This window comes from Terrapene carolina, unplaced genomic scaffold (genome assembly GCF_002925995.2).
Source record: "Terrapene carolina triunguis isolate 2854851 unplaced genomic scaffold, T_m_triunguis-2.0 Scaffold33356, whole genome shotgun sequence".
NCBI classification, from domain to species: Eukaryota; Metazoa; Chordata; order Testudines; family Emydidae; genus Terrapene; species Terrapene triunguis.
In genome coordinates, this window is record NW_020697707.1 from 985,385 (window position 1) to 1,012,588 (window position 27,204).

At 42.1% G+C, this 27,204-nt stretch overlaps 1 protein-coding gene across 3 annotated transcripts in view; it reads left to right on the plus strand.

Annotated features, from left to right (window-relative positions):
- Nucleotides 1–27,204, plus strand: part of NRG1 (neuregulin 1) — a 237,281-nt gene that overhangs the window by 187,088 nt on the left and 22,989 nt on the right. For all 3 annotated transcript variants that reach the window (XM_026663345.1, XM_026663343.1, XM_026663344.1), the window contains 2 exons: nucleotides 14,132–14,261; nucleotides 23,543–23,601. In XM_026663345.1, the coding sequence (XP_026519130.1) occupies nucleotides 14,221–14,261; nucleotides 23,543–23,601 (100 nt within the window). In that variant the 5' untranslated portion in view covers nucleotides 14,132–14,220. The remainder of the gene's footprint in view (nucleotides 1–14,131; nucleotides 14,262–23,542; nucleotides 23,602–27,204) is intronic.

Genomic DNA, 27,204 nt, shown 5'->3' on the forward strand with positions numbered 1-27,204 from the left:
CAGAAGTCTGGGGTGTAGATCAGGCATCAGAAATATACATCTACATAAAATGAAAAACGTGTATTAAACACTAGCAAATTCTACTGCCACTTATTAAAGTTGATTCCTCTTACCGTGTATGGAACAAAAAATCTTTGAGGGTACAAATCTCTGAACAGACCATGAGAATCGCTGGCTATTATATTTACAACTAATCTGGTTTAAAATCAGCAGGCTTGATCTCCGAAAGTAGTCAAGTAAAAAGGGAAAAGCGGGAAGCAATATGTTGCTTTGTGTAAAAAATTGCTCTGAAGTCACCTTTTTACTGGCAGGAGCTCATTTGATGTGTATCATTTCACACACACATTCATTTTTAAACGGTATTGTACCATTGGGCTGGAAATTAAGGGGGAGGGGAAAAAGAAAAGTCTCCCTGATATATAAAGCACTTTGCTTGATGGCAGTTTCAAGTGCCTTGACAGTTCTCTATTAAAAGACCTTGCTTACAAGAGCTCTAAGATTTGGCTAAAAGCAAAACACCTAATAATGTCATTCTCCGCTACTCTCTTCTGCTGTGATAAGTTCTCAGAAGGAAAATGGAAATGAAAGTCTGCATTTTTCAGAAGAACAGCTGACCTGAAGAAGAGCTCTGTGTAAGCTCAAAAGCTTGTCTCTCTCAGCAACAGAAGTTGGTCCAATAAAAGATATTACCTCACCCACCTTGTCTCTCTTTTTCAGAAGAGGCATATCAAAGGGCTGCATAGATGGAGTATTGGAGTGAAATCTTCCAAGTGTACCCACCCACAAAAGATTGTCTCTCTGTGTCTGGGTGAGCAGCTCTCAGGCAAGGCTGGAGAGTGGCTCCCCTAGCAGAAACCACATGCCAGATCCAAAGCTTTGTTAGGTGCAATGATCTGTTTGTCAGACTCTAATAACCTTTTCCATGGGGAACAGTGCATGGCTGGCATGAAGAATTGGGATACAACTGTCAGGCAATTAATAGCTCTTCTTTTCTGCGGGTTATTTCTCAAAGACTTGTTTTAAATTGCAATGTGCTTCATAAAAATGTTCTGAAGAATGTCAGTGAGAACATGAATATCAAAGTAAATTGGTGAATAAATTCAGACTTCTCAATGCATTAAGAAGGAAGCTGTCTCTAGCAACAATCCTCGCACGAGCTTTCCAAGTGCCGCTGTCTTATCATAGCTGTCTAGGAGACACCTGACAGCTTGCGAGTCATCTATTTTGCTTTCCGGGTGAAATTCTTTGTGCAGTAAATTCCACTAGGGATCTGGGGGATCATTCTACACTGGTTTGTGATTTACATAGAAACCCCATGGGCTAGAGCCAGACTTTGCTGTGCACCACAGAGGGGCACTGGAGTTGTCTGAGGGATGAGAAAAGCCATAATGCCTCAGCATTGGCATGTCCCCTTCCATGCCCAAACATCCATAGGGCTCTGCTCCTTTGCACCCATGTTAGAAGAGGGAGGGGTGGAGAGGGAGAATGAGTAATTGTCTTTATTTTAGAAAACCTTTGTACCCTCGATACACTGACTAACTTTCGGAAGCATTTTTATTTTATTTTATTTTCAGTTATAATATATTTCCCGACAGAGTTAGAGAATATTTCTCCTTGTACCGAACCTTGAACAGAAGGCAGATTTGGGACATTTCAGCTAAATCCAATCTGCTAACTGTAAACCCCTTTTCCTCTCACTCCTCCATTGCTTGGGCCCCAGGACATAAAGCACTTCAGCAAGTGCTTAACTTTAAGCACGTCCCCTGGCTTATGAGCCTGAGCTCCAACTGAGTCACAACATCAGAGCAACACAACTGCGAGCCCTGCGAGCTCCCCGGATGGGGAGGCTTGCTCTCAGATGTAGTGTAGACATACCCATTGATTCATACTGAGGAGCACTAGAGATTGGACATTATAGAATGTGTAGGGGAGGACTGGACATTGGTCACTCACGCAAGCAGATTTAACCTGGGACCCTGACTTAGGCCCCGAGTCAGCAATGCAACTTAAACATGTGCCTAAATCCATTCTTCTTCATTAAAGCTCTTAAGGACATACTGAAGACTCACCGAAGTCAAGGGGACTTAAGAATGGAAAGTTAAATATGTGCTTTCTTGGGGAAGGATGAATTTAGGATCATGCTTAAAGTTAAGCACATGCTGAAGTGGTTTGCTATATTGGGGCCCTGGCAATGGAGGAGTGAGAAGAGAAGGGGACGTTACAGTTATCAGGTTGGATTTAGCTGACAGGTCCTTTATAATGAAAAGCTTCCGTGTCATTTTAGGAAGTTGGTGAATGGACTTTACTACCTAGCATTCAAAGACACATTGTCTCTATCGCCGTTAGCAGAATGCATTAATCTTAAAGAGTTAAAAGATTAAACTGAAATTAGGAGTATACCAATAGAAATTAGTAGAGTTAGTATATTTCTGTTTATCTACAGAATTTGAGTGCACATCTGAGACTAATAAGAAAGATTCTACAGCTAAAAGGGGAAGAAAAGCAGACTTTGAATCAACACATCTCTATGGGATGGAAGTATTTCATTAGTCCATCTGATAAGCAAATAGATAGATATCACTCACCAGCATATAAATCAAGACTAAAGCATGACTTTATTGAACTTATAATATAGCACTTGCTACAATAACATGCAGGAGCAGTAAAAGCTTGGCAGACTGAGCCGTAACACTGACCTAGACTGCATGTTTTATGAAGCACTTCACTACTTTATTTCAGTTTAACTCAAGCCACAATGGTTAAGCGTAGGGGTATTTTGTAATTGAAGGTGTTGTTTAAAACAGGTGAGACACACAAATAGCAAAACATTTCACATAGGAAGACAAAACCATAGAGCTGAGAGGAAAAAGAGCCTCTAACCAAGAATAAGAACTCCAGTATGTGCACTTACATACTTGCTGGCTCAGTGAACTATTATGGCACCAGTCCTGCAATCGGATCCAGGCAAGCAGACCTTAGCAGTCAGCACGTGCAAGGGTTTGCCTCTGCAGACCTAGCTGCAGGATTGGGACCTATGTGTGTTAGTGTTTCCCCTTTGGGGGAATTGTTCTTGCAGAAACCAAACAAGAACAGGTGTTTATTAATGCTTTTGGAATTAAAATCATTATGTGCATTTATTTACTGTACACTACATTTGTGGGATAGAAATGATAACGACGATATTGGTTATATTGCGATCATACCCAGAGAGTCGAATCAGGATCAGGGCACCATTGTGGTAGGCACCGCGGCTTGATAAAGAGCGAGGCTAGACCCTTTTCATGTCTAGTTGGCTGGTTCAAATCCAGGTCAGCTTTGTAGAGACCTCGGTAGCAGTGTGTGCCTCTGATGTCTGTTCATTGGCCTGTATGAAATAGGGCTCCTGGTGCTCTAGGGGCATCAGCCCACTTCCTAATAGGCAAGTGCCCTAATTACAAAAACATCACTCCAGTTGCCTCTTACTGACAAACTTATTGGCAGCCAAGGGAGATCTGGGTGTGGTTCTGTGGAGAGAGTTCTGGGAACAGTGAAAACTGAATTCCTGTGTAAAAGGAGAAACCTAAAATGTAGCCTGCCGGGGCTGTAATGAAACTGAGCCATCTTGTTTCTCCAGAGTGCTCAGGGTCTAGTTGCTATGGAGCTCTCACTCCACGTGCAGTCACCTCCCTCTCATCATCTCCACCCGGCCCTGCTGGGGCAGGGATCCCCATGACTCATGGGCCCACTGTGGCCGCACTTCGGGCTCCATTTCCTGAACTAGCTCCGTTATCCTATTTCATATTATCTGTCTCTTTTTGTGAGTATCATTAGAAACCTTCCCCCCACGCTTCCAGGCTTGTCTTCTCTTTGGGGCAGCTGAAACGTGTCAGTGTGTTACACCGAGCTATATACGCAGTGCCTAGGGCATTCACAAGGGATCCTTTCCTTCTCGTAGAGGCTGGCCAGTATTATGCAAGTGTGTTGAACAGGACTAAAAATGTAAGCACTTAAGTATGCCAGGAAAGTTCCTGGCATTTGCCTTCAAGGTTTCCTGCCCGCATCTATGGTGCATAAGGCTATGTAGTGTATCTGATTCATTTCCCACTAGGTATCGATCTGCCATACACCTGAGAAAGCTGTACTAAGAAAAAGAAGGGGTATATATGTCTGCTTTATTTCTAGAACTGTACTTCTGACACGAGCATCTCTCAGCAACTTGAGTGATAACTGGGCCATATCAATAGCGTCTGCAGATACCATTTGTGATGTGGATAGACAATGTAAGTGTGAGTGACATAATAGACTCTAGCTGAGGGTTCCCAATACAACATGTGCACAGTCTCGTGGTTTAGTTCAGTCTGTTCACCCGTGTTAAGTGATCAGCCCCCAGTTTATGGAAAAAGACTGTTTCTCAGATATCTGCCATCTGATTTCTTTCTTGTCTCATTTGCTCCGCTTTACCCTTCTACAGAAGGAAGAATGAGGCCTTTTGAACAGTCCTCAGAGCATGAGGCTTTCCTCCTTCTTTTAAATCTATTTTCATAGGTTCTCGGGGCCTGGTTTTCATTTACACAAGGACCCCTGTAGGCATTGTGAAGAGGTCTCAAAGAGAGTATAAATTACATTCACGCCCACTTAAAAATGCCTTTGCCCTGCCAGAGCTGGGCAAAGGGACCTAATGTAAATGAGAATAAGGCCCTCTGTATAAGAGACCATTCTCATCGAACACATTGCAGACTTCCAGGATTCTTTGCACATTTATATCACGAATTTTCAGATGAGTAAATCATTTGCATTGGCCTCCTGCCTGCATAGGCTTTTAATGAATGGGCTGTGATGAGCCACAAACTCAGTTTACTTGGCCACCCAGATTGTTCAGGATAACGTGTATTCTCCAGCTCGGGGTGGAAGTCAGCTTTTGGAATGTCCCTTCTATAATAGCAGTCGCATTTGCCTCCTTGTCAGTCCCATCCTCCAAGTGCTGACGTTTTCTCCGATGCTTGACACAGGCCCCAAATATAAGGCACTTACCTATTCAACTGTTGGTTTGCCCTGCATGTTTTCAGAGCCTGCTTTCCTAGACACATGACCTTTTGGCCACCACACCTTGTGCATTTTTTCTATCCGTACAATGTACCCCAACATGACCGTCTATTTTTCTGTTCTTCTGTCCTCCGATTGGATTGGAGGCATTTAAACCCCCCATTACCAGTGAATGTGTCGTCTCTTGCTGCATTGTTTAGCCTCTCCCGATTTCCCTGAAGTGAAAGCTGACCTCATTTGCAGCTTTGTAAAGAGTTCCTTGTCTGAAATCCAATTGCAAGCCAGGTCTCTCTCTGCTCATCTCGCCTAATCTCAGATTTCCCCAAGTTTCTAATTTCCCCTGTGTTATGCGCAGTCGGGGCTCACGTCTCATCTCGTGTTTTCATATGAAAGACTAATCAGACTTCCTTAAAAACAGCCTCTAAATTTCCCTCCCTATCTCAAAAGTAAACAAAACAAAAATGTTCCTGGTCATGCTGCCTGGTGCATTCGTCTCCTCTCAGCCCTCCGCGGTGAGCTGAGATGCTGTGCAGATCCTGCCGGAGTGCTGCTGCCAACTGGGTCAGTCTGTTGGCCTATCAGGGAGGAAGCGACCTGGCACAAGGAACTGAAGACGTAGTCTTTAGTTTTCTGCTTTTCTTTTCTCGGTTTGCACTCTTGAAGGGAAATTGCTTCTGACTCTGTGTCATGGAGGCGAGCGGGACAAACTGCGTTGGTTCAACAACAGTTTACATTCTCTCAAGCTTTCCTGAAGTTTCTATCTCCCAGACCCAGTAATTTCCTGTTTCCTTTTAGCTGGCCCTGATCTTCAAAGAGATAGTGCCACAGTAAAAGAGCTATAGAATCCTTCCCTGATTGTTACGGTACTTGATTCTGGCTTCTAAAGGCAGAACTGGCTCCTTAAAAGTTCATCTGTGAATTTACACAGAATATCATCCAGACTGTGACTAATATAATAGTCCTTCTTGAAGATTAAGGCTAAATATATATATATATATATTTTAAAAGGTTATTTCCTATGGATTAGCCCAGACAGCGTGTTCTTGAAATGTGCCATTCAGCAACAAAAGCCAAAGATCTTGTAACTCTTCAGCTAGAGCCTCTGAAGAGGACCACAGTGTGAGCTCGAAAGCTTGTCCCTTTCACCAGCAGAAGTTGGTCCAATAAAAGATATTACTTCCCCCACCTTGTCTCTCTAAGGCAGGGGTGGCCAGCCTGTGGCTCCGGAGCCACATGCGGCTCTTCAGAAGTTAATATGCGGCTCCCTGTACAGGCACCAACTCCAGGGCTGGAGCTACAGGTGCCAACTTTCCAATGTGCCAGGGGGTGCTCACTGCTCAACCCCCTGGCTCTGCCACAGGCCCTGCCCCCACTCCACCCCTTCTCGCCCCCTCCCCTGAGCCTGCCATGCCCTCGCTCCTCCCCCTGCCCCTCCAGAGCCTCCTGCATGCCACGAAACAGGTGACCGGGAGATGCGGGGAGGGAGAGGGAGGTGCTGATCAGCAGGGCTGCCGGTGGGCGGGAGGCGCTGGGAGCCGGGGGCGGGAGCTGATGGGAGGCTGCTGACGTATTACTGTGGCTCTTTGGCAATGTACATTGGTAAATTCTGGCTCCTTCTCAAGCTCAGGTTGGACACCCCTGCTCTAAGTGATGCTTAGTCTTGCCGGCAGCTTGGCGGCTAAAAGAGAGGAGTGCAGACTGCATGTGTGACACTGGTCAAACAGATACCAGCTCTGGCCAAGTCTGTAGGCATCAGCTGAGCACTGACAAATTCATAGCTGGAAACCAGACCAGCTCACCTGTCTGTTAATATTGTTCAAGACAGGTGTTAGACTGGTGAGGATGTGTTTAGTGTTTAGACTCTATAAAATGCTTCTAAGTTGCTACGTGCTTTAATCTTACTTGCAATGTCTGCATCCCATGCTACAAGGCAAAATATACGTTTGTTTTAAAACGGCAAAAATGCCTGCTCTGAACTTGTGAACTCAGACGGGAAGAGAGGCTCCCCCACCCATCTAGGAGGGCTATCAAAATTAAGTGGGCCATTGTAGGACAAAAGCTTTGTTGACTGCCCCATCCACCCATGCAGAACCACATGCAGAAGGACTCATCCCATTGGTTGGAATGCTGGAAGAGGGAAACAAAAATAGTTGGCATGAAGATTTTTTTTTCTCTTTGTTGTCTGGATTTTTAGAAGGGCTGGAGCTAAGAAGCAAACAGCAAAGATCCCCAGGGTCAGGCTGGGCTAGCCCTAAATGACATTCAGTCCTGACAGATTGCTACATCTCCATCATCTTTTGGGACCTTAGACTGAACCTGTTAATAACTCTCTCAATTTCTTTTTCCTAGTTAATAAATCCTTAATTAGTTTACTGTAGAATGGGATATCAGTGTTGTCTTTGGTGTGAGATCTAAGGTACAAATTGACCTGGGAGAGGTGACTGATCTCTTGGGACTGGCAGCAACCTGAATATTTTGTGATTTTTGGTGTAAGTGACCATTTATCACTAAGTCCAGACTGCAGAGCCCAAGGGAAATTCCATGGTAAGACTGTTACAGGGATCCAGGAGTTCACATTTGTTACTTGGTTGGTGAACTCTAATTATAGGACATACCCCTAGGTTGGGGTATCTGCCCCATTTTTGACAGTCTGCCCTGAGGTAGGCACTCATGGTCATGAAACACTCCAGACAGAGTGACAGCATCCATGTGACATGCTTGTTGGAGAAGTGAAAGGCATGACACACACCTGATTTTCAGTTGTGAGATGCTACCTCACATTGTACTGATGTTGCACACTAGCCTAGAAACGTTTGTGCTATGTCTGTGGCTTCGCAGGTATGTCACAAAAAGCTGAGACAGCTCCCCCTCTCACATTTTGGATAGACATTGTCTATGCTATGGTGGTACAGTAGGTGGCAAGCACTTCTGAGTCAGTCGGAATTGATGCCCCAACATGGAGTCATGCTATTGGAGTTGTCAACCTTCTGACAAAATGGACAACCTGGCCATTCAGGGCCACTTTCTGCCACCCTACCTCACATTGAGTAGCACCTTATTTTACAAATAACCACCTGGAAAGATACTATTCAACATGCACGAGGTGGCAAAATCTAGCCCTAAAGATCCTATGGCATTCTTCACAAGGGTAGGAGCGTTGACCCCTGTGTTATGGCCAGATTCCAACTCACCATACATAATTGCATTCTGCCAACCTAAAATTTTCCCTGCGATTTTAATTGGGTAATTTAGTCTTTGCTTCCTGTGCTAAAATAATATGTAGATTTGAAGTGTACTATTACAAACAGTGGTCACCTTTCACCTCAGAGGTGGCTGCATTTCACTGATGGATGAAGGTTATGGCCTTTCTATTGGTTCAGTTTGTAAAATGCTTTGGGAGCCATCCGAATAAAAGGTTCTGGATAAATGTAAGATGATAACTCTACCCATTTTCTCTTTCCAAAAGTCTGCGGCTTCAAACTATGATGACAAACGCATTTGGTAAAACTTGTGATTTTGTGATTCTTTGTGTCTTCCTCTGTTTGATTTGTTTTATATTTTGGCCTGCAGTGGTGTTCATTCTACCCGTTGTAGGGATCCTTGTATATTATGTTACAGATTTTCTCACAAACGTGTGCACACAATACTGATTTGTGCATGTATATTATGAGATTTTAAATTGCTCATTTGAAAAGTTGCTTCTATATGTGCTTCAGTTTTGCACTTGACTAGAACAGGCCAAATTCATAAGTGTGCTCTGGCTGCTTTATGCCATGCCTGTGATGCAAACCAGGCACCAGAGTGATGCAAAGCAGCCAGAATATACTGATGAATCTGATCTTTTGACCTAAAATGCCTATTCATAATACACCAAACATTTTTCTCGGTTTTTTCTTGCCCAGAGGTCAATCTTATATTTTGAAATTTCAGTGTGTAGTTTTAAGCACGGCTAGAGTTTCCTTTTTAAAAGCATTAAATGTAAAGAAGCTGGAACATATCCATCCATATTTCTGCCGAAACTAAAATTCTCCTGTGTGTTCCAAAATGACAGAGTTTGGAAGCAGTTGGTATCGGCCTAACTCTGTTCCCATTGAAGTCAATGGAAGAGCTTCTGTTGACTTCAGTGGAAAATCTACCCAGCGTGCTTCTGTTTGTTTAGTGTTTGTATTGGGAACTTTACCCATTAGCAGCTATCTGCAAATACCTCTTCAGAGGATTTATATAAACATGAAGGAATCTTAACAGCATGTCTTGGAGTTGGGCAGATAATTAAATATTATTAACTCTGTTTTATGGGGATCACTCTTGGGAGGTGCCAAGCAAAGAAATCAATGGGAGTTGAGGATGCTCATTACTTAGCAGGATGAGCCTTCAGATGGTTAATCTGAGACATACAAGGATGAAGTGACTTGTCCAAGGCCATATGGGAAATGAATCCTCTCTGCAGATCTTTCAGTTGCTTATTTTCAGGTCAGTAGGGAGTTGGGTTTGTGCAGAGAATAGGGTGATTGAACTCCAGTTGGGAGAATGTGGGGACAGTAAGGCTGATTGCATTTAGGGATATGTGGTGTCATCGTTTCAGAATATGTCGTCTCTGAGTTGTCTCTTTTTTCATCTCTGTCCCTGTCTCTCTCGCTGGAGTGAGTTAGAGCTAGGCTGCAGTTGATAGTGGTGTTTAGTCACAGAAACGTATGATGTACTGAGCTTTTTCTCTCGTGTCTTCTTCACAAAAGGAGACAAGGCTGTCTACTTACAATTCAGCAACTAAGCTTATTCATGACCTATAAGCTGCCTTCAGAAAGAATGATGATCCTTTCTGTGCACTGAGACTGGCACTTTTTCTCTTCACTTGAGCACTGACATCTTACCTGTCACCTTGGTTGGCTGAGAGTGTGTCCTCTGATGTTACACCGATGTCTGCAGAAACTGGATTAAAATAGGCATAGGCTTCTATTGTGCGTAGATTGCACAGATGTTCACTAGCAATGAGAACACGGAGCCTTCTGAGAACTCTGTCGGTGGTAGCAGATTGAATCATAGGCACTTATAAAGGATCCATGTGTCCTAAAGCTGTAGCAACATTATTATTTACTGTAGAGTTCCATTTTGGAGAAAGAGGGGAGAGAGAATCCAAATTAGCATGCATTTCCATGTTTCAAGACACAGAAAGGTTAGAGATCTCCCAGGTAAGCAAAAAATTGCCATGACTTTGCAATGACTGTCTGATGTGAAATTGTGCTAAAGCTTAATTAAGAGATTGGGCTTCCCTGAGGTTTTGGGGTGGAGTGTGAAGCATTTTTTAGAGAACAGTTATTAAATGTGTCTAAAACTTCTATGATTTTGAGAAAGATAGTATCTAGGATACCTCTCTAGTCTTCTGATTATGCTCGAGTAGTTCCCTGAGAAGGGAAGAGATTTCATTGCCTTTCGTTGCCTTGCGAATATTTGTGTTAATGAGAATGTTCCGTGTCATTTCTGCTACGACCAGTTGTTTAGTAAAGAAAATGTTGCTTGCAGTCATGAAAAAAGAAAATGGAACATCCAGTATTTTAAAATGCCTGCTTATGCCTGATGTTTATAAATTGTTTTATGATTTGTGGTTTATCCTTTAAGGAAATTAGGAAAAGTGGATCATGTAAATAGATTTGCATATCACTCGTGCCTATTTAATATGGGCTTATAAAATAGAAATGAAATTAGGGTAAAAATTTTGGCTAGATAATTAAATACGTAACAGAGGAATATGTTAGCTACTGCTATGCTATGCCTTTCTGCTGCAGCTCCTTGTCAATACATTGTAAAATAACTCAGGCCCTCAGGGCCCCCTCTGAGAACTTTATGAGTTACGGAAGGCAAGAGCTATGGGGCTAGTTACGGATTGAGTGAAATCTGTTCTGAGGACCACCTGCTCCAGAACTCAACATTTCTTCCGCCATGTGGGTTTAAAGGAAACCTAACACCACGATTTTGGTGCTTTTTTAATTTAATTTGCAAAATAGACATGCAGCGGATAGAGTTAATACTGGTTTATCCACCAAAAATTATGCATCAAAGACAAGCTGTCTCCAGAACTAACTGACTGAGGACAGAGGTGGATTGAGACTGCAGTGCTAGTCTATCAGAAAGGCAGGAAAAAAACGTGCGTAAGATTTATAGGATACACCATGCCAAACTTAAGAGTGAGAGGAGAAAAAAAAAACTCCTGGCAAAACTATGTAAATCCCTTCTATCCTGGGGTTTGTCTGAGAATGACAACATATTCCCATCTCTCGCAATTTGTTCAGAGCCACTGCAGCCATCCAAAGTTCACTTTACATCAGCGGGGCACTAACGGTTACTTCCAAACTCCATGATGATCAATTTTGATCTAGCTGCTGCTTAAAGAAAAAGTGCCGAGCAGGATGACCGGAGCAATTATAGATAGCTACAGGCTCGTTCTCTGCAACTATCCTTATAATTCAATTTCAAACATTCCATTAGTCTTCGTGGTAGTAATAAGCTTTGCCGGCAGGAGTTCAGGCAGACAATATTGCTTTTCATTTCAAAGTAATGCATTAGATTTTTGAACCATAGGATGTCTTCAGAACAATGGTCTTACTTTCAGGAAGAAATGTTTTAAAGGGGCTAAAAGGAGGGCAATATGCATTCAAGCTACATAGGTTGAACTAAATTCAGAAGGGAGTCTAAGCTAGTAGTGTAAGTTACACCTTCCAGTCCCATCAGCATGTATGTATCACCTACCGAGAGCCACATTCACTTCAACGTAAGCTTGGGCTAGGTCTACACTACGGGGGAGGGGTCGGCCTAAGATACGCAACTTCAGCTATGTGAATAGCGTAGCTGAAGTTGCGTATTTTAGGTCGACTTACCTGGCTGTGAGGACGGCGGCGAGTCGACCGCAGCCGTGCCGCCGTCGACTCCGCTTCTGCCTCTTGCCGCGGTGGATTTCCGGAGTCGACAGCAGAGCCATCGGGGATCGATTTTATCGCGTCTTCACTAGACGCGATAAGTCGATCCCCAATAGATCGATTGCTACCCGCCGATCCGGCGGGTAGTGAAGACGTGCCCTTAGTCTACACTTAAAACTTATACCAGTGTAGCTATTTCAGTTAGGGATGTAAAATGTTAACTGGTGAACCAGTAAGCATCAGTCTTACCGGTTAACCGCCTTAATCATTAACCTCAGCGGCCCCGCGCCAGCTGGAGCGGGCCCAGCCATGGCCCCTGGCCAAAGCGTCCAGAGCAGTGCCACCTGGCCGGAGCAGGCCCAGCCTCTTAATCCGTTAACCATTTAAACAAAATGCTTTTAATCATTTAAACAGTTAACTTTTTAAACGGTATTTACATCCCTAATTTCAGTCAGGGATGTGAATGTTTCTGTCAGTATAGCCAATGTCATTTGGGGAGCTGGTGTTCCTACGTTAGCAGAAAAACTCCCGTTGGCATGTGCTGCATCTATACTAGGTGGCTATGCTGATGTAGGCTGTGCAACGTAGACATAACCTTACACTTGACAGAGTCTTTGGACTACTACAGCCATGTCAACCCCCATAGGGTTGACCACAACCAGCTGACATGACGCACTCTCTACAGTAGGTGAAACATCCTGTTAAAACGTGTTAGCCAAGGCTTTTAAAACATGACCTATTTACCTAGGCTTGATATGGCCTTCATTTAACTGAGTCTAACTGAGGGGCAAGGGGAAAGGAATGGATTGTTATCAGGATTTATTATTATTAATTGTTCACATTTCATTAGCACCTTGGGGCCCCAATCAGGATCAGGACCCAAGATATAACAAGTGGGTGCAAACAAATAGAAGGCAGGAGGGAGGGAGGCCCTGGAAAACAGCATTAGGAACTCAGGTTTATACGAATGAGCAAGCTATGTACACAGCTGAATGGTTTCGGATCAGTTAACTTTAAAACAAAATTACAAAATATAAACCAATTAATATGATAAACCTTAGAAATCCCAAAGTCTAAACAGCTCATAGACTTTGGGAACTGGGCCTGACCTAGGAGTTTGGTCAGCAATGCTATGGGAACCTGTGGTCAAGGACTTCACCTTGAACTCACTCTAGTTTCTCTTTATTTCTATTGTAACCGTTTCTGACTTTAATGCCTTATACTTGTACTCACTGGAAACATCTCTCCTTGTAGGTAAATAAACTTGTTTTATTCTTCAACCAATGTTGTGAACTATGTGGGTAATTCCATTTAGGGTGGCAAACTGTTGTATATTGAGCCTCTTAGAGGGGCAACGGACCTAATCTATCTGGACTGTCTTGGAGAGGGTAAGAGAGTGCAGAACACGTGGTTTTGGAGGAAATTCCAGGACTGGAAGCATGTTGAGGTCACCTTGCAAGTGGTAGCCAGGTGGTGGAAGTCAGAACGTGACTGATGTGTGGCTGGCAGGCTGCAGCTATACACAGATGGGCGGGGGGCAGGTGGGGATGACCTGCGTGCTTGAAGACTGTTTGTGAGCAGCCCATTGGGAGCTACATCAGCAAAGCATTATGAGGCACCCAAGGGTGCAGCACAGAGGTGACCCAGCCCCTCACTGGTTTGGATTGTATCCCGGAATGTCGTAATATCACATTATGTAGTATTATTAATATTTATTATTTAACATGTATATTGTGGTAGCACCTAGAGGACAACTAATCGAGGGCCTCACAAAGATATAGTGACTGACAGTCCTTGCTCCGAAGATCTTATCACAATAGGCTTAATGCAATTGAAGTAATTTCACATGTAAATTACACAGTCCTTTTAATTAAATGCCCCTGAGCTCTGATAGAATTTACAGGTGCTTGATGGATTGCAGTATGGAATTTTAAACTCTCCCAGTTTGTGTGCATGGAGCGTGTCTAAGGATTGTAACCCTCTTTGTGCTCTTTAAATTGGTCAGCACAATACTGCCTCGGCTAACTATTGTTTTCCATGGCTCAGATTAATTCTAGGAGGCCACAAGCAGATAACTCACAAGAATCACCAATTCTTCCCTACCCCATATCTCTTCCACACACATGCCTAAATTGTATTCAAATCCAAAGACTGTTCAGGAAAGAACCAAACCATCCTGAATTGTGTTTTCTCTCTTCCAGCCACTTCTACATCGACTACTGGGACAAGTCATCTCACAAAATGTGACATAAAGCAGAAAGCGTTCTGTGTCAATGGGGGAGAGTGTTACATGGTCAAAGACCTTCCAAACCCCCCCAGATATTTGTGCAGGTAAGAAGCCTTTGGCTTATTTTAGTGGAGCCACCATGTTTCTCATGTACTTTTTCTCAAAGTAACTGCTTTAATATCTGAACAGTTCTTTCTCCCACAAATGGCCCAGCAGATATTTAACAGAAGCATTAGATGTATCTTCACCTTTGTGTGGCAGAGAACTCTCTAGCTATTGAGAATGACCTCTGTGTAACAGCGCTTGTGTTCATTGCAATGTTAACTCGAAGTATAACTTGAGTTTTGCCCCTAACCTGACTCCCACCCCCACACAGAATCTCTAGCTCAAATTAAGGGGTGCTCTATATTCGAGCTAGCTAGCCTGTCCGGGGGGTGGAGAATGAGGGAAGGGGGTGAAGCCTGAGTGGTTTGTCGATACTACAGTCACGGTGTGTGATTGTAGCTCATGTAAACATATCCAAACTAGCTTTAATCTCACTAGCTCTGGCCCAGAGCAGAGAAGCCGCTTGACACCCTTGAGCTAATTATGCAGTGGAGATGCAATAGCTCAAGTGACAACAACTCATCAACCGCTAATCCAGTCACTGTGCTGCTAATCCCATCACTCTGGGTAGCTGGAGTGTTGTTTCACAGTGTGGTTGGTCTCACTTGAGAGGCTAGTCTAGACTAGTGGAATAACTCAAGTGTACTCACCGTTGCAATGAAGCCAAGTCTATAGATAGCTCACACAATAGTTATTAAAACTCCACAGATGGTTTCATAATACAGACAGAGCTATGTGCCCAGCTGGCATTTGGATACCCTGAGATAACTATTATTTGAAATCTTGGCTGTTAGATCTTAGAGGATAGATATCACCGGTTAAATATACCCCCAGATAATGAAAAGATACATTGTGGAATAACTGTCAGATATAGCACATACTGTATAGCACATACAGTAGTTCATTTTGATTAACATGTTGTAGTAAAATAAATGACTTATTAAAGATCAATTAAAATATTATTTAGAAAACTTAGTGCTGCCAGAAGATGTTTTGTTTTGAAGTTAGGTGACTACAAAGTCACCGTGTCTAATGAGGTCAAATTAATAACAGGAGTTATTACTTTGTTAAATTTCAGGTTTCAGAGTAGCAGCCGTGTTAGTCTGTATCCGCAAAAATAACAGGAGTACTTGTGGCACCTTAGAGACTAACAAATTTATTAGAGCATAAGCTTTCGTGGGCTACAACCCAATAAGCAATGTAGATTGCCACCTGAACTTATCAGTGGATGTCAGTGTTTTAGATGCAGTGCCTTGATTCGGGAAAGCACTTAAGAATGTGCTGACGTTGAGCCGTATTCAGGAATTCACTCAAGCACATGCTTAGCCTTGAAGTGCGTACCTGAGCACCCTTCTTGAATCACGGCCTAGTTTCTCTATCACAAACAAACCCAAATCATAGCATACATCAGCCCATTATTCTGCAGAAGATCCAGTATAAATACAGTTGCTGTGGCTGAAGCTTTGCATCTTGCTGTAGCACATTGTACAACAGGTACCTTCGGGGCTGTAGTGGTGCTGATAACAGACCAGAGCTGGATGCAACCGAGTGCTCTAAACTCTCACTGACTTCAACACGTGGCATTCAGTATCCTGCAGAATTGAACCATAAGGGAACTTTTCTCTGTAAGAATATTGGCATTTTCAAGAGAAGCAGCAGAAGCTAGTCAATAAGATACACAATCTGGTGTAATCACATGAATTTTCAGTCTTATAAAGGCTAAAAATCAAAACCCAATAATTGCTCTTCTACAACATCATGTAAAGTGAGGGTGGAGAGACACCTTGCTTTCACATGGAAAGGAGAAGATAGGAATTGCTTCCAGGAAATACCGGCTGCACTCTAGTGAAACACTTTCTGTTCACTTCAATTTCGCCGTTTTCTATGGATCTTACCTACAATTAACAAGATTCGTTTTTTCACAAATTCCCCGACTGCTGGAATCATGACTATTTATTCTATGGCTGTTTATAACCATTTTCTTTAATGTAAAAGTACCAACTTTGTTTTTGGACAATTGTACTAAAATTACATGATCATCATAACCAAGCAGTGCAAGATGACCCCATTTTAATACTACACCCCTGGGAACCTACCAGAAACCAGCTCCTGTGCTTCCACTTCTTCATTTCCTCCTCGTACCCCATTCAGAACATTTCATAGCAGCCCAATGGCTGTGCACATAACACATTTGCTGTGTGCATAACATTTTTACTATTAACTGGTATTGCACTGTTGAATTTAGAGTCACCTCTTTTTCACTGTATCTCAGGCCATTTTTTTTAAATTGCCAGATCTGACAGTGTTTGCTCTTTATTATTGTAATTTTATTTTTTGTTAAATATCCCAGGCCCTCTTAAATGATTTTTTTCCATGTAGAAAAGAAATAATTATTAAATCTAGAATCAGAATGAAAACAAAAATAACTCCCCAAAATTTGTGCAGGGCACTTTTCTGGGTAGCACAAGAAATATCTGGAGAAGTCATTATAATGTAAAATCACAGGGCTTGATTCTTATTTATACTAAAGCGGTGGAAAGGGACCTCACTATAAAGGAGAGCTAAGCTCACAATTAGTTTGCAATGCTTCTGCTATGTCACTTTGATATTTACCAGCACTGAAGCTGTTTATACTGTAACAAAACAAGACACATGTCTCTGCGATACAGACACATGAGAATCTGAATTGTGTTTTATTGGGTACATACTGCAAATCGGAAGAAACAAAATAGCATTATTTTCTTGCATGGTTAAAGATATGGATGTCTATTTTAAAGTGTTTGTTAAAACAGATATCTGTCAAGGACACATTGCTTCCTTCTACTGTGATAACAAATCTTTTTCCAGAATGTGCCCATGGAATCAGAAAACTTGAAAGATGGTACTTGCTCTTCATGTTTCTGCCTTGGTAGCAAGTTCACATTTTCCATATGCTCCATCTGTGGAGAGCAAAAACAAAATTTTTAAAGCATGAGTCTCATTGTTCTAAATTGTTTTTATCACGAATCAAAAAACGTGACTCCAATGCACAACCACCATGGAATTTTCCAGGCAATGTCTCTGGTCATGTAAGCCCCTGTGAACCTGTCTCCTATTACTAAAGTCAGAAGTTGTGCAATCAAAAGTGATTTCCAAAAAACTGAAGGTGTAATAATTAACACTGTGTCACATTTTGCTTTCACTGATACTAGTATAAATTTTGAGCAAAATGATTGTTTCAGAGATGTTTGCTAGTTACCTGGATTTATTTCTGAGATGTGTACATATCTACAATGGACTGTGCCTGAAATGTTGCATAGAGCGACATCTACAGTGGTACACTGTTGTATACATTTCTCTTTTGTGTAATCTAATTACAATCCTGGACTAAATAGAATAATCTCAGTCTAAAAAAGAGGGTTTGGAGGGGTTTTTAAAGAGACATTGGGTAAAACTTTGTAAAGTGCCTAAATGAGAAAGGAGTCATTTTGAAAAGTGATTTAGGCACTTGGGCCCAGGTCCTCAGAGATATTTAGGTGCATAACTCCCATGGGAGCTAGATGCCTACACACCTTTGAGTAGCTGGGCCTCGGAAGCCTACACCTCATTGGATATGTCTACACAGCAATTGAACACCCATGGCTGACCAGGGCCACCTGGTTTGAGTTCGCGGGGCTCAGGCTAAGGGCTTGGGACTCCACAAAGGGAAAGGGTCCCAGAGCCCAGGCTCCAGCCTGAGCCCAAATATCTACACAGCAATTTTTAGCCCCACAGCCCGAGCCCCGTGAGCCTGAGCCAGCCACATCCATGTCATGGGTCTTTTATTCCAGTATAGACGTACGCGTTTCCTTTCAGTAAGATTTAGGGCATGCCTACTCTGCAGTCGGAGATGCGATTGCAGCTGGAGTAGGCATACCCACACTGGCTTTCATCTGGGTAGTCTGGCTAAATATAGCAGTGAAGACAGGCTGGCACAGACCCTGGCATGGGCTAGCAATGTGAGTAGACACCTACAGTCCCAGGCAGCCTTGTACAGCCCATGCTGAAGCTGTGCTGCCAGGTCTTCGCTCCTATTTTTAGCATGCTAGCTAGATTAAAGCAAGGCTGGTATGTCTACGAGCAGCAGTCACACCTTTGACTGAAGTGCAGACATAAACTTAGGCTTCTAAGTGCCGATATCACTTCTGAAAATGGGACTCATGTTTATACTACAGTATCACAGCGACAGAGCTGCAGCTGTGCTGCTATAGCGCCTTACTGTGGATTGATGAAACAGCTTTTTCCATCGCTGTAGTTAATCCACCTCTCCAAGAGGCAGTAGCTAGGGTGATGGAAGAATTCTTCTGCTGACCTAACCTTCTCCATAATGGACGTTAGTTCAACCTAACTATGTTGCACAGGACGCAACGTTTTTCACCGCCCTGAGCAATGTAGCTAAGGCAATATCATTTTTAGGTGTAGCCCACACTTTAGGCTTTTGAAAATTTTACCCAAAGTCTAATAGTGCCAGACCATGTGGTACACCTCTACCCCGATATAACGCTGTCCTCGGGAGCCAAAAAATCTTAACGCGTAATAGGTGAAACCGCGTTATATTGAACTTGCTTTGATCTGCCCGAGTGCGCAGCCCCCGCCCCCCGGAGCTCTGCTTTACCGCGTTATATCCGAATTCGTGTTATATCGGGTCGTGTTATATTGGGGTAGAGGTATATTTTGACAATGTTGTGAAAAGGAGAGTGGTTAGCAGCTCTCTCTTATTTGGAGAAGACTCTATATAGTATTCTTCATGTTTTTGCAAGCCCTGTTTTGAACAGTCTTTCCATAACCCATTTTTGATTATGCTGATTTGATATTTCCTTAGTAACACACCACACAATTTGTGTTGCCTTTGCTGCTGTTCTTCCCTAAAAGTGATTTTATGCTACAGCTTCGGCGGTTGAAAACAGTGCTTCTTTCTAGCAGATAGACATTACTTAACCTTGCTTAACAGCAAAAGAATGAATTTCTTATTTTTATAATTTTCTATATCCTTGTTTGCAAATGGAATGGGTAGAGTAGGAATTAATTCATGTGATGATCCAGAAAACTGTTAATTGAGGGGGGGAAAGGGAAGCTTATTACAGTGCTAACTGAAAGGTTTGCCAAGTCTGAGTGGGTCAAGAGGCAAGATAGTGTTCACAATTCTGAACTAAGCAGTTAAAGGCACAGTTCTTACAGTGATTCATGTAAATGATAATAAAATAGTCCCGTGCTACCTACCTGTCCTACATATTTGCTTATAGTAAAAGGACTCGTTCTTGATCTTCTCTATTAATATGTACAGTTTGTCAAAACATGGAGACTAGTCTTTTTACAAAATTAAAAACCACTAAACACAGAAATCATCAGGGATTAGAAAAACTTTGACATTATTCTTTTATCTGATCAAAGAAAGAGCTGTGGTCCTGATGATTTAAGCCATCTAATTTATTTAATAAATAGTTTGTATAGCCTCTAATTAGCCAGTAGGGAAGATACAGGCCCAGAGTAATTTCTCAGTTATACCAGGGTAAATCCAGAGCAGCTCTTATCCTCGTTGGCCGTATTCTGATTTACACTGGTGTAACTGAGGGCTGGTCCACACTAACCCCCCAGTTCGAACTAAGATAGGCAACTTCAGCTACGTGAATAACGTAGCTGAAGTCGAAGTATCTTAGTTCGAACTACAAGGTACTTACCGCGGGTCCACATGCGCAGGCAGGCTCACCCATCGACTCCGCGTACTCCTCTCGCGGAGCAGGAGTACCAGCGTCGATGGCGAGCACTTCCGGGATCGATTTATCGCGTCTAGACAAGACGTGATAAATCGATCCCAGAAGATCGATTGCTTACCGCCGAACCCGGAGGTAAGTATAGACGTACCCTGAGCGTGGACACTGCCCATATATAGAAAAGGAAAGAACTGAAAATGCTATATGGGTAACCAAAAAAGAGAGTGATGACTAGTGACAGTGTTGTAGAAATTACAGTATAAGAAGGTGCTTTCAAATATTGCCTGTTCATACATGTATAATCCAGAGGAGACAGCTTGACAAGCAGAATTGTAATCTGCACTGAATTTTGGTTGTCTGCAATAAAATGCCTTTCACATGCACAAATAATCAGAAGCGGAAATGGTCATCCGACCCCCTGTCCACACTGGGTCAGTCTTTATCCCTTGTTTGCAATGGTTGGCAACTGCACTGGTGTTGACAACAGTTTAAGTGTCAGTATAAACACAGCTAAACTGTTTTCAGCACTGTGTCAAGAAGCCTGGCCCAGACCAGACTGGAAATGATTTAGTGCCGTCTGCACTAGCGCGTAAATTATTGCCAACACCAATGCAGCCGCACCCATTGCTGACAACAGGAACAGAATAAGGAGCAAGCGGACCCCATATTTGTAGGCCTGATCCTGAGACTTTTAATCAGCAAAACGCTCATAGACGTCATTTGAAGTTTGGCCTGAGTCAGGAGATGGGAATCCAGAGAAGGCATGAACATCATGCGGCCCTTCGTCTGAGCTTTAGTGATGAAAAGCACTGTAGAAGAGCAAGGTATCATTACTACTACTACGAGGATGGGTACTTAACAGTATAAGCCTAGTGTAAAATAAGAATTAAATTAACAGGATAAAACATCTATTGCAGTTTTGTTTCTTCCAGTTTGCTAATACAAATCCAAATTCAACCTTCTTCCCTGCCCAGTGGCATAACCTTCCTCTGTCCTTATTATTTCATTCTTTATTGTATTTATCTATGGTAGTGCTCAAGGATCCCTGTTGGGATCAGGGTCCTAATGTGCTAGGACACAGCAGAAGACAGGATCCTTGCTTTGAAAAGCTTAAAATCTGTTCCTTTGATAAACAGATTCATCTCTACAGCAATCAGTTTAGAAAAAACCTCTTCAGACACCCAAAATGTACCTGTATTGAAAGAAAATAAATCTTGTGCAATGCATCTGGACAAAGATGCATCCATTTGTATTTAACACTGCTTATCTTGTATAGTATGTTCTGTATGAAATTCCAAAACACTTTACAAGGTTAAAAAATACAACTAATATGTAAGTGCAGTGTGTTAATATCCTTATTGTTACTTAACGCTACAGATAATAGTGAGCAGAGGTTGAGAGAACTTTAAAAAGCTTGGCAAGTGAGAAATGAGATTTCAGTGCAACTGAAAACCTAATAGGGGTTGAAGAGGTACAGGAAGACTGTTCTAGATGAATGCAGCTGCAGATCAGAATGCTCTTGAATTTAGATTGCAAAAAGATACAACTGGGAGGCCAGCATTAGAGAGAGAGAGACCAGGTCTGAGGGTAGGTCTACACTTACCCGGTAGTTCGGCGGCGAGCGATCGAACTTCTGGGTTCGACTTATCACGTCTTGTCTGGACGCGATAAGTCGAACCAGGAAGTGCTCGCCGTCGACTGCGGTACTCCAGCTAGACGAGAGGAGTACCGTGGAGTCGACGGGGGAGCCTGCCTGCCACGTGTGGACCGAGGTAAATTCGAACTAAGGTACTTCGAACTTCAGCTACGTTATTCACGTAGCTGAAGTTGCGTACCTTAGTTCGAATTAGGGGGTTAGTGTAGACCTGGCCTTAGAAGCAGGCTGGAGCAAGCTCATGAAGTGCTTTAGAAACAAACAGAAGAAAGCATAAATAGAACTTAATTTAAATGTGTCAACATGACTTGATTTAGCATGAAGGTAAAAGGTAGATAAATTAATAGAGCACTGAGAATGGAGTGGGTAGGTAGGAGAAAAGCAGATGGCCAGGAATTTAACCCTGTGGGACTCCATAGGAGGACCACCAGAATCATGTTCTAAGGAAACCAGAGAAGCCTGTGTAGCTATGCCGGCCTGACACAATGAAGTCCCGCACAGTGTCAAAAGCTGCATTGAGGTCAAGGAGAATGAAGAAGAAGGAAAAGTTGGCTGTGGCTGCATGGGAGAAAGAAGTTCCTCATTCAACCAAAGTGGAATTCACACTGCATTTTTCCAAGCATTATGATGTGTGCGCCATGTGCCTGAAGAGATGAGAGGAGGCTACTTATATCTACCCCCCTGCTTGTCGTTTTTTGGTCTACCTCTTTTCCATTTCTCAGATACGTTTAACCATAACTGCTGCCTTGAACAAAGCTGTGTTTAAAAAAATAATAAATAAAAGCATAAACTTGAAGAAAAACTATTAAAGAAATACCAAAGTCCATAGAATTTCCATAGGCCCTGCAATATACATGATTGTTGAAGGCAAGGATGTAAAATTCTTGTCCAACACCATGTCATTAATTGGAAGAATTTGGTATGGCTCCCTAATCAGTGTCTCAGGAATGAACAATGAGCAGTCCATTTGTACTAGAGCTGACTTTTTAAAAACTCCACAGATTTTCTCTAATAATTTTTTTTTAAATTTTATACAATGATACTTCTCTGAGGACACATTTTTTCTTTCATTATACTTTTTCATAAGTTTCTGCCCCCTACACCCCTGAAGTCATGTAGAGACTCTCCATGTTCCATAGGAAAGCAATTACCAGTCTGATAGTTCAGTGGTTTTGGTGTTCTATTGCTTATCACATTTTTGCCCTTTAGGTGCCAACCTGGATTCACTGGAGCAAGATGTACTGACACTCTGCCCATGAAAATCCAAAACCCAGAAAGTATGTTAAAATAATCTGAACTTTGCTTTCTCCCCAACTACAGCAACACAATCACTATTACTTGGTGTTTTCACAGTTCAGCTGGAATTGGCATCCTTTGATTCTGATTATAGCTTGATTCTCTTAATCTTTAATCTGTACACCATGGCATTATCAGCATCAAAAATGTTACTAGTTTGTTTGACTTTTTTTTTAACTGGATCCTTTTCATCCTCTGCAGAATTTTGTTGTTGTTGTTTCACTCTGCCAACTTTCTTGGTTGGTGAAATGCTGTAAATTGTTATCCTACAGGAATATGTAGACTGAGATGAATGTTGTACAGATTTCATTTCCTAGCTGCCTTGCAAACACTACTTTACAAAAGCGATTTGGAAATTTGGAATGGTGAATTTCTTGCATCCTGAAATATACTGTGATCTGGATTGGTTTGGGGCTTCTGCAAAGCAAGTGGGCTGCTCTCAACATCTTGAGCCATTTTGACACGCTAAACCAAGATTCAGTTTCTGAAGGTGAACTCACCAAGTCAAATCAGTTCACACTGAAGGAGCTTCTTTCTTAGTGTATATTCACCTCTTCTCTTTTCTCTGTTTTCTCTACCATTTTTTTGTTTTTCCTCTCAGGTGCCCAAATGAATTTACTGGTGATCGCTGCCAAAACTACGTAATGGCCAGCTTCTACAGTACGTCCACTTCCTTTCTGTCTCTGCCTCAATACGAGCATGCTCAGTCAGTGCTGCTTTTTTGTCGCTGCATCTTTCCTCAGATTTTTTTTTTTTTACCTGTAACTAGATTTATTGCCTTAGGCCTAATATTGATTGCCTCTGCCTGTTGCATGAAAATGATAACAAAAGCAATTGCAGTACTCGGTTGGATTTGTTGGCATTGATGTTTGGGCATTTGAGACGTAGGCGCATTCTGAAATTAATATTGAATGATATCCTACGGAGTTGTAGCTGACAAGAAGTACAAAGATACATTTAAAAGTCTCACTTTTTATTTGCTAAAAGAAATAAATCCCAGCACTAAAACAGCAATCGCTTTATAAAATCTTTATAAAGATAGTAACCTTCTGAATAAAAGGGATATACATAAATTGCCTTGGAAAATAAAAGGTAAAGGCAATTTACATGCTCCAGGTGTATCAAATGAACACACTCAAACAGGAGTGAGGGCTTTTTTCCCTTTATTATTCACACATTTTACATTTCAGTAGGAAGAAAATTACATGAAGAAAGAGAAGGGGGGAAGGGGACATAAATGATGCTGCTTGACATTTCTTATTTATGGGGGACAGGTGGAAAAGATCAAATATTTCAGAGCCAGATTAAATGGCTGAAGAAATGTCTCCTTTGGACACTGTAGGATTGGAGCCTTAGAGACATAGTTTCATAAGCTTCCTCTTGGAGGGTCTTGTTAACTATTAATTATTATTTAATAGTGAGAAAGTGCAAAGTATGTTGCATATTTATTTTGTGCCTTCAGATATAACCAAGTCAGATGTAAAATAGAGGGAAATTGCCTGGGGTTTACATTTTTAATGCACATTCACTATTCATAATTAATTTTTGCTGGCATCCCACTGCATTATGATGTAAAGGCAGTTCTATATGAACTATTTTTGATGGATCACTCACTAGCATTGAAAGAGTTCAGAGACTGCATGATTGCTCAGTTTAGATTTCCATTAGTACACAGGCTAAAAAGCTGTTAGCACACACTGGACATTTTGGAGCCCTAATAGAGACATAGGTCTTCTCTTACATCAGTGGACAAAGAATGTACGTACATCATTCATATTGTCTATCGTGGGAGTTACCCTGGCAAATCCCCAGGACAATGGCAGACGATTCAACTGCATAGCATTCTAGTATTTATTTTATACTGCGTTTTTAAAGGTTGATTAGTGTGAGTTATTTTTAAAATGCCTCTTATATGTATCAACCAAAAAGCTAAAATACCTTTCTAGGCTGTGCAGTGCTTTTGTTACCTGAGTATCAGATTTGTAATTATGAATATGAATTTATTATTTTGAAAGCCAAATGTTCTGTGCTTTTAACAAGTGTTAGAACATTTATTTAAATAAAAGTAGCGCAAAGGCTAAATCACACTTTTCCCAAATTAATTCAAATGGAGACTCAGACATGAACCACAAATTCATTTTTTCCACCCAGAAAACTATATATTTAGGGTTTTTTCTCATTTGTTTTTAATTTTTCTACCTATGCTTGGGATTTTTAAACAAGTCTTTGGGTGCCCAGGCCATGATTTTCAAAAGCACCTAACATCCAGATCCTCAAAACTCCCTGGGGGGATTAGGCACCTACGGATATGGTACGTCTACACTGCAAAAAAAAAACCAGAGGCCGCGAGTCTCAGAGCTCAGGTCAACTGACTCAGGCTTGTGGGTCTTGTGCTCCAGAGCTGAAAATAGCAATGTTTCCTTCCCACTCGGGCTGGAGCTCTGAAATCCGGCAATGGGGGAGGGTCTCTGAGCCCTGAGCACAAACATCTACACTGCAATTTTTAGCCCCCACAGCACGACCCCAAGTTAATTCACCCGGACTCTGAGACTCACTGTTGTGGGGCTTTTTTGCTGTGCAGACATACTCCGAGGGACTGAGGAGCACAAGCCTTTTAGAAGTCAATGGAACACCTGTCTTTAAATCACTGAGGTATTTTTGACAACCCCATTGAAATTCAGTGGGTGTAGAGCACCTATCTACCTACCTTGGACTACTTTGAAAATCCAGCCTATTCTATTTTATTCTAGCATTTTCTATATACAATAGATCTGAAGCATAAAGTGGCATTTCTTAAGATGCTACAAATCTTAAAATGACACTTCTGGAAGGAGTCCAGGGAGAGCACATTTCAATGTAACCAGAAAAATCAATAAAGAAGCATTTCTATGACTTTTGTTTTACAGCCAAGCATAGGTCAAGCCATACAATTAAAAAGAGAACGTTGCCTGATCCGAAGAATCATTCTAACATTATATCTGGGCTGAAAGGCAAGAGCTTATGCTGTACCCCACATACTGAGCAATTGATTTAATTAAGTTTAGTCAGGTAAGCTCATAGAGCAAATCAGATGTTAAACAAAGCAAGCACCAATAGAAAAAGAAAAAAAAATGGGAGCTAGATTGCACCATCCAGTTTCATGCAGAACTCCTCATTGATTTCAAGAGGCACGTTTGCTTTGAAGCGGATGGTTCAACGTGGCTCCATACAAAGACCCTTGGATTAGCTATTAAAATCCTAATGTCATTTTTCTGTCGTTAATATTCAGCTTAAAGAGTGGGATATTTAAAAGCATTGGCCTCGTTCTGCTGCTGCTGCAGTCAGTGGGAGTTCGACAGTCAGTGGGAGCAGAGCGAAGCCAGTGCTGAGTGCTTTTGAAAATCCCATCTTAAGTGTACACCGCATACCCCAATGAGAGGTTGTGTAGGTAAGGAGCCCTGGATTTGACCCAGCATATGCAGGTGTTCAAACAAAAATATATCTCTGTAAGAATATTGTACTCCTCATACTGCGCTGAGGTATTTTTCATAGGTATCTTAGTTAAGGCAACTTCCCTCATATAAATAGTTTTTCCTTCCTTTAAGTAGAGGGGAAAACATTGTAGAAGCATTTTACACCACAGAGATTGGCAAGGTCATTCGCTTCCAGCTTCATGAGCATGTTCTATCGTGGTTAAAGGGCCTTGCACTGCAACATGACAATTGACAGGTTTCCTGTATTGCAATATTTACCATCAGGATTGCAAGTGGGCAAAATTTCCTGCCATCGTGAGGGAAGGGGAATAAGATGCACAATTTGTTATAAAACTGAGAGTTAATGACTGTTGCATGTGTACTATCTCCCAGATCTGGTTCAAGCAGAGACTGGCTGTTTTTTCTAAAAGATCTGCTCTAGGGATTAGTTTGGAGAAGTTCTGTGGCCAGGAGATCAGAGTAGATGATCACATTGGTCCCTTCTGGACTTGGAATCTATGAACCTGTGAAAAATCTGGGGGTCCCTACAGTATCCTTTAATTGAGTCTCTAGCGGCAAAACCCAAGTACAATCTACTCTCTTCTTCTGCCATGCCAGGTGGGGAGGGGGGTCATTTCTGGAGGTCAGGAGAAGGTCTGAGGGGAACATGTGCAGAACTAGTGTACATATTTTCCCCAGGGATTCAGGTTACATCCACAGTGCCCAGTCAGCATGGAACAGGTAGCTCTAGAGCATAAGCACAGGTAAGCATCTTCTCCTTTTATCCTGTCCCTGGTGGCCTGAGGACCCC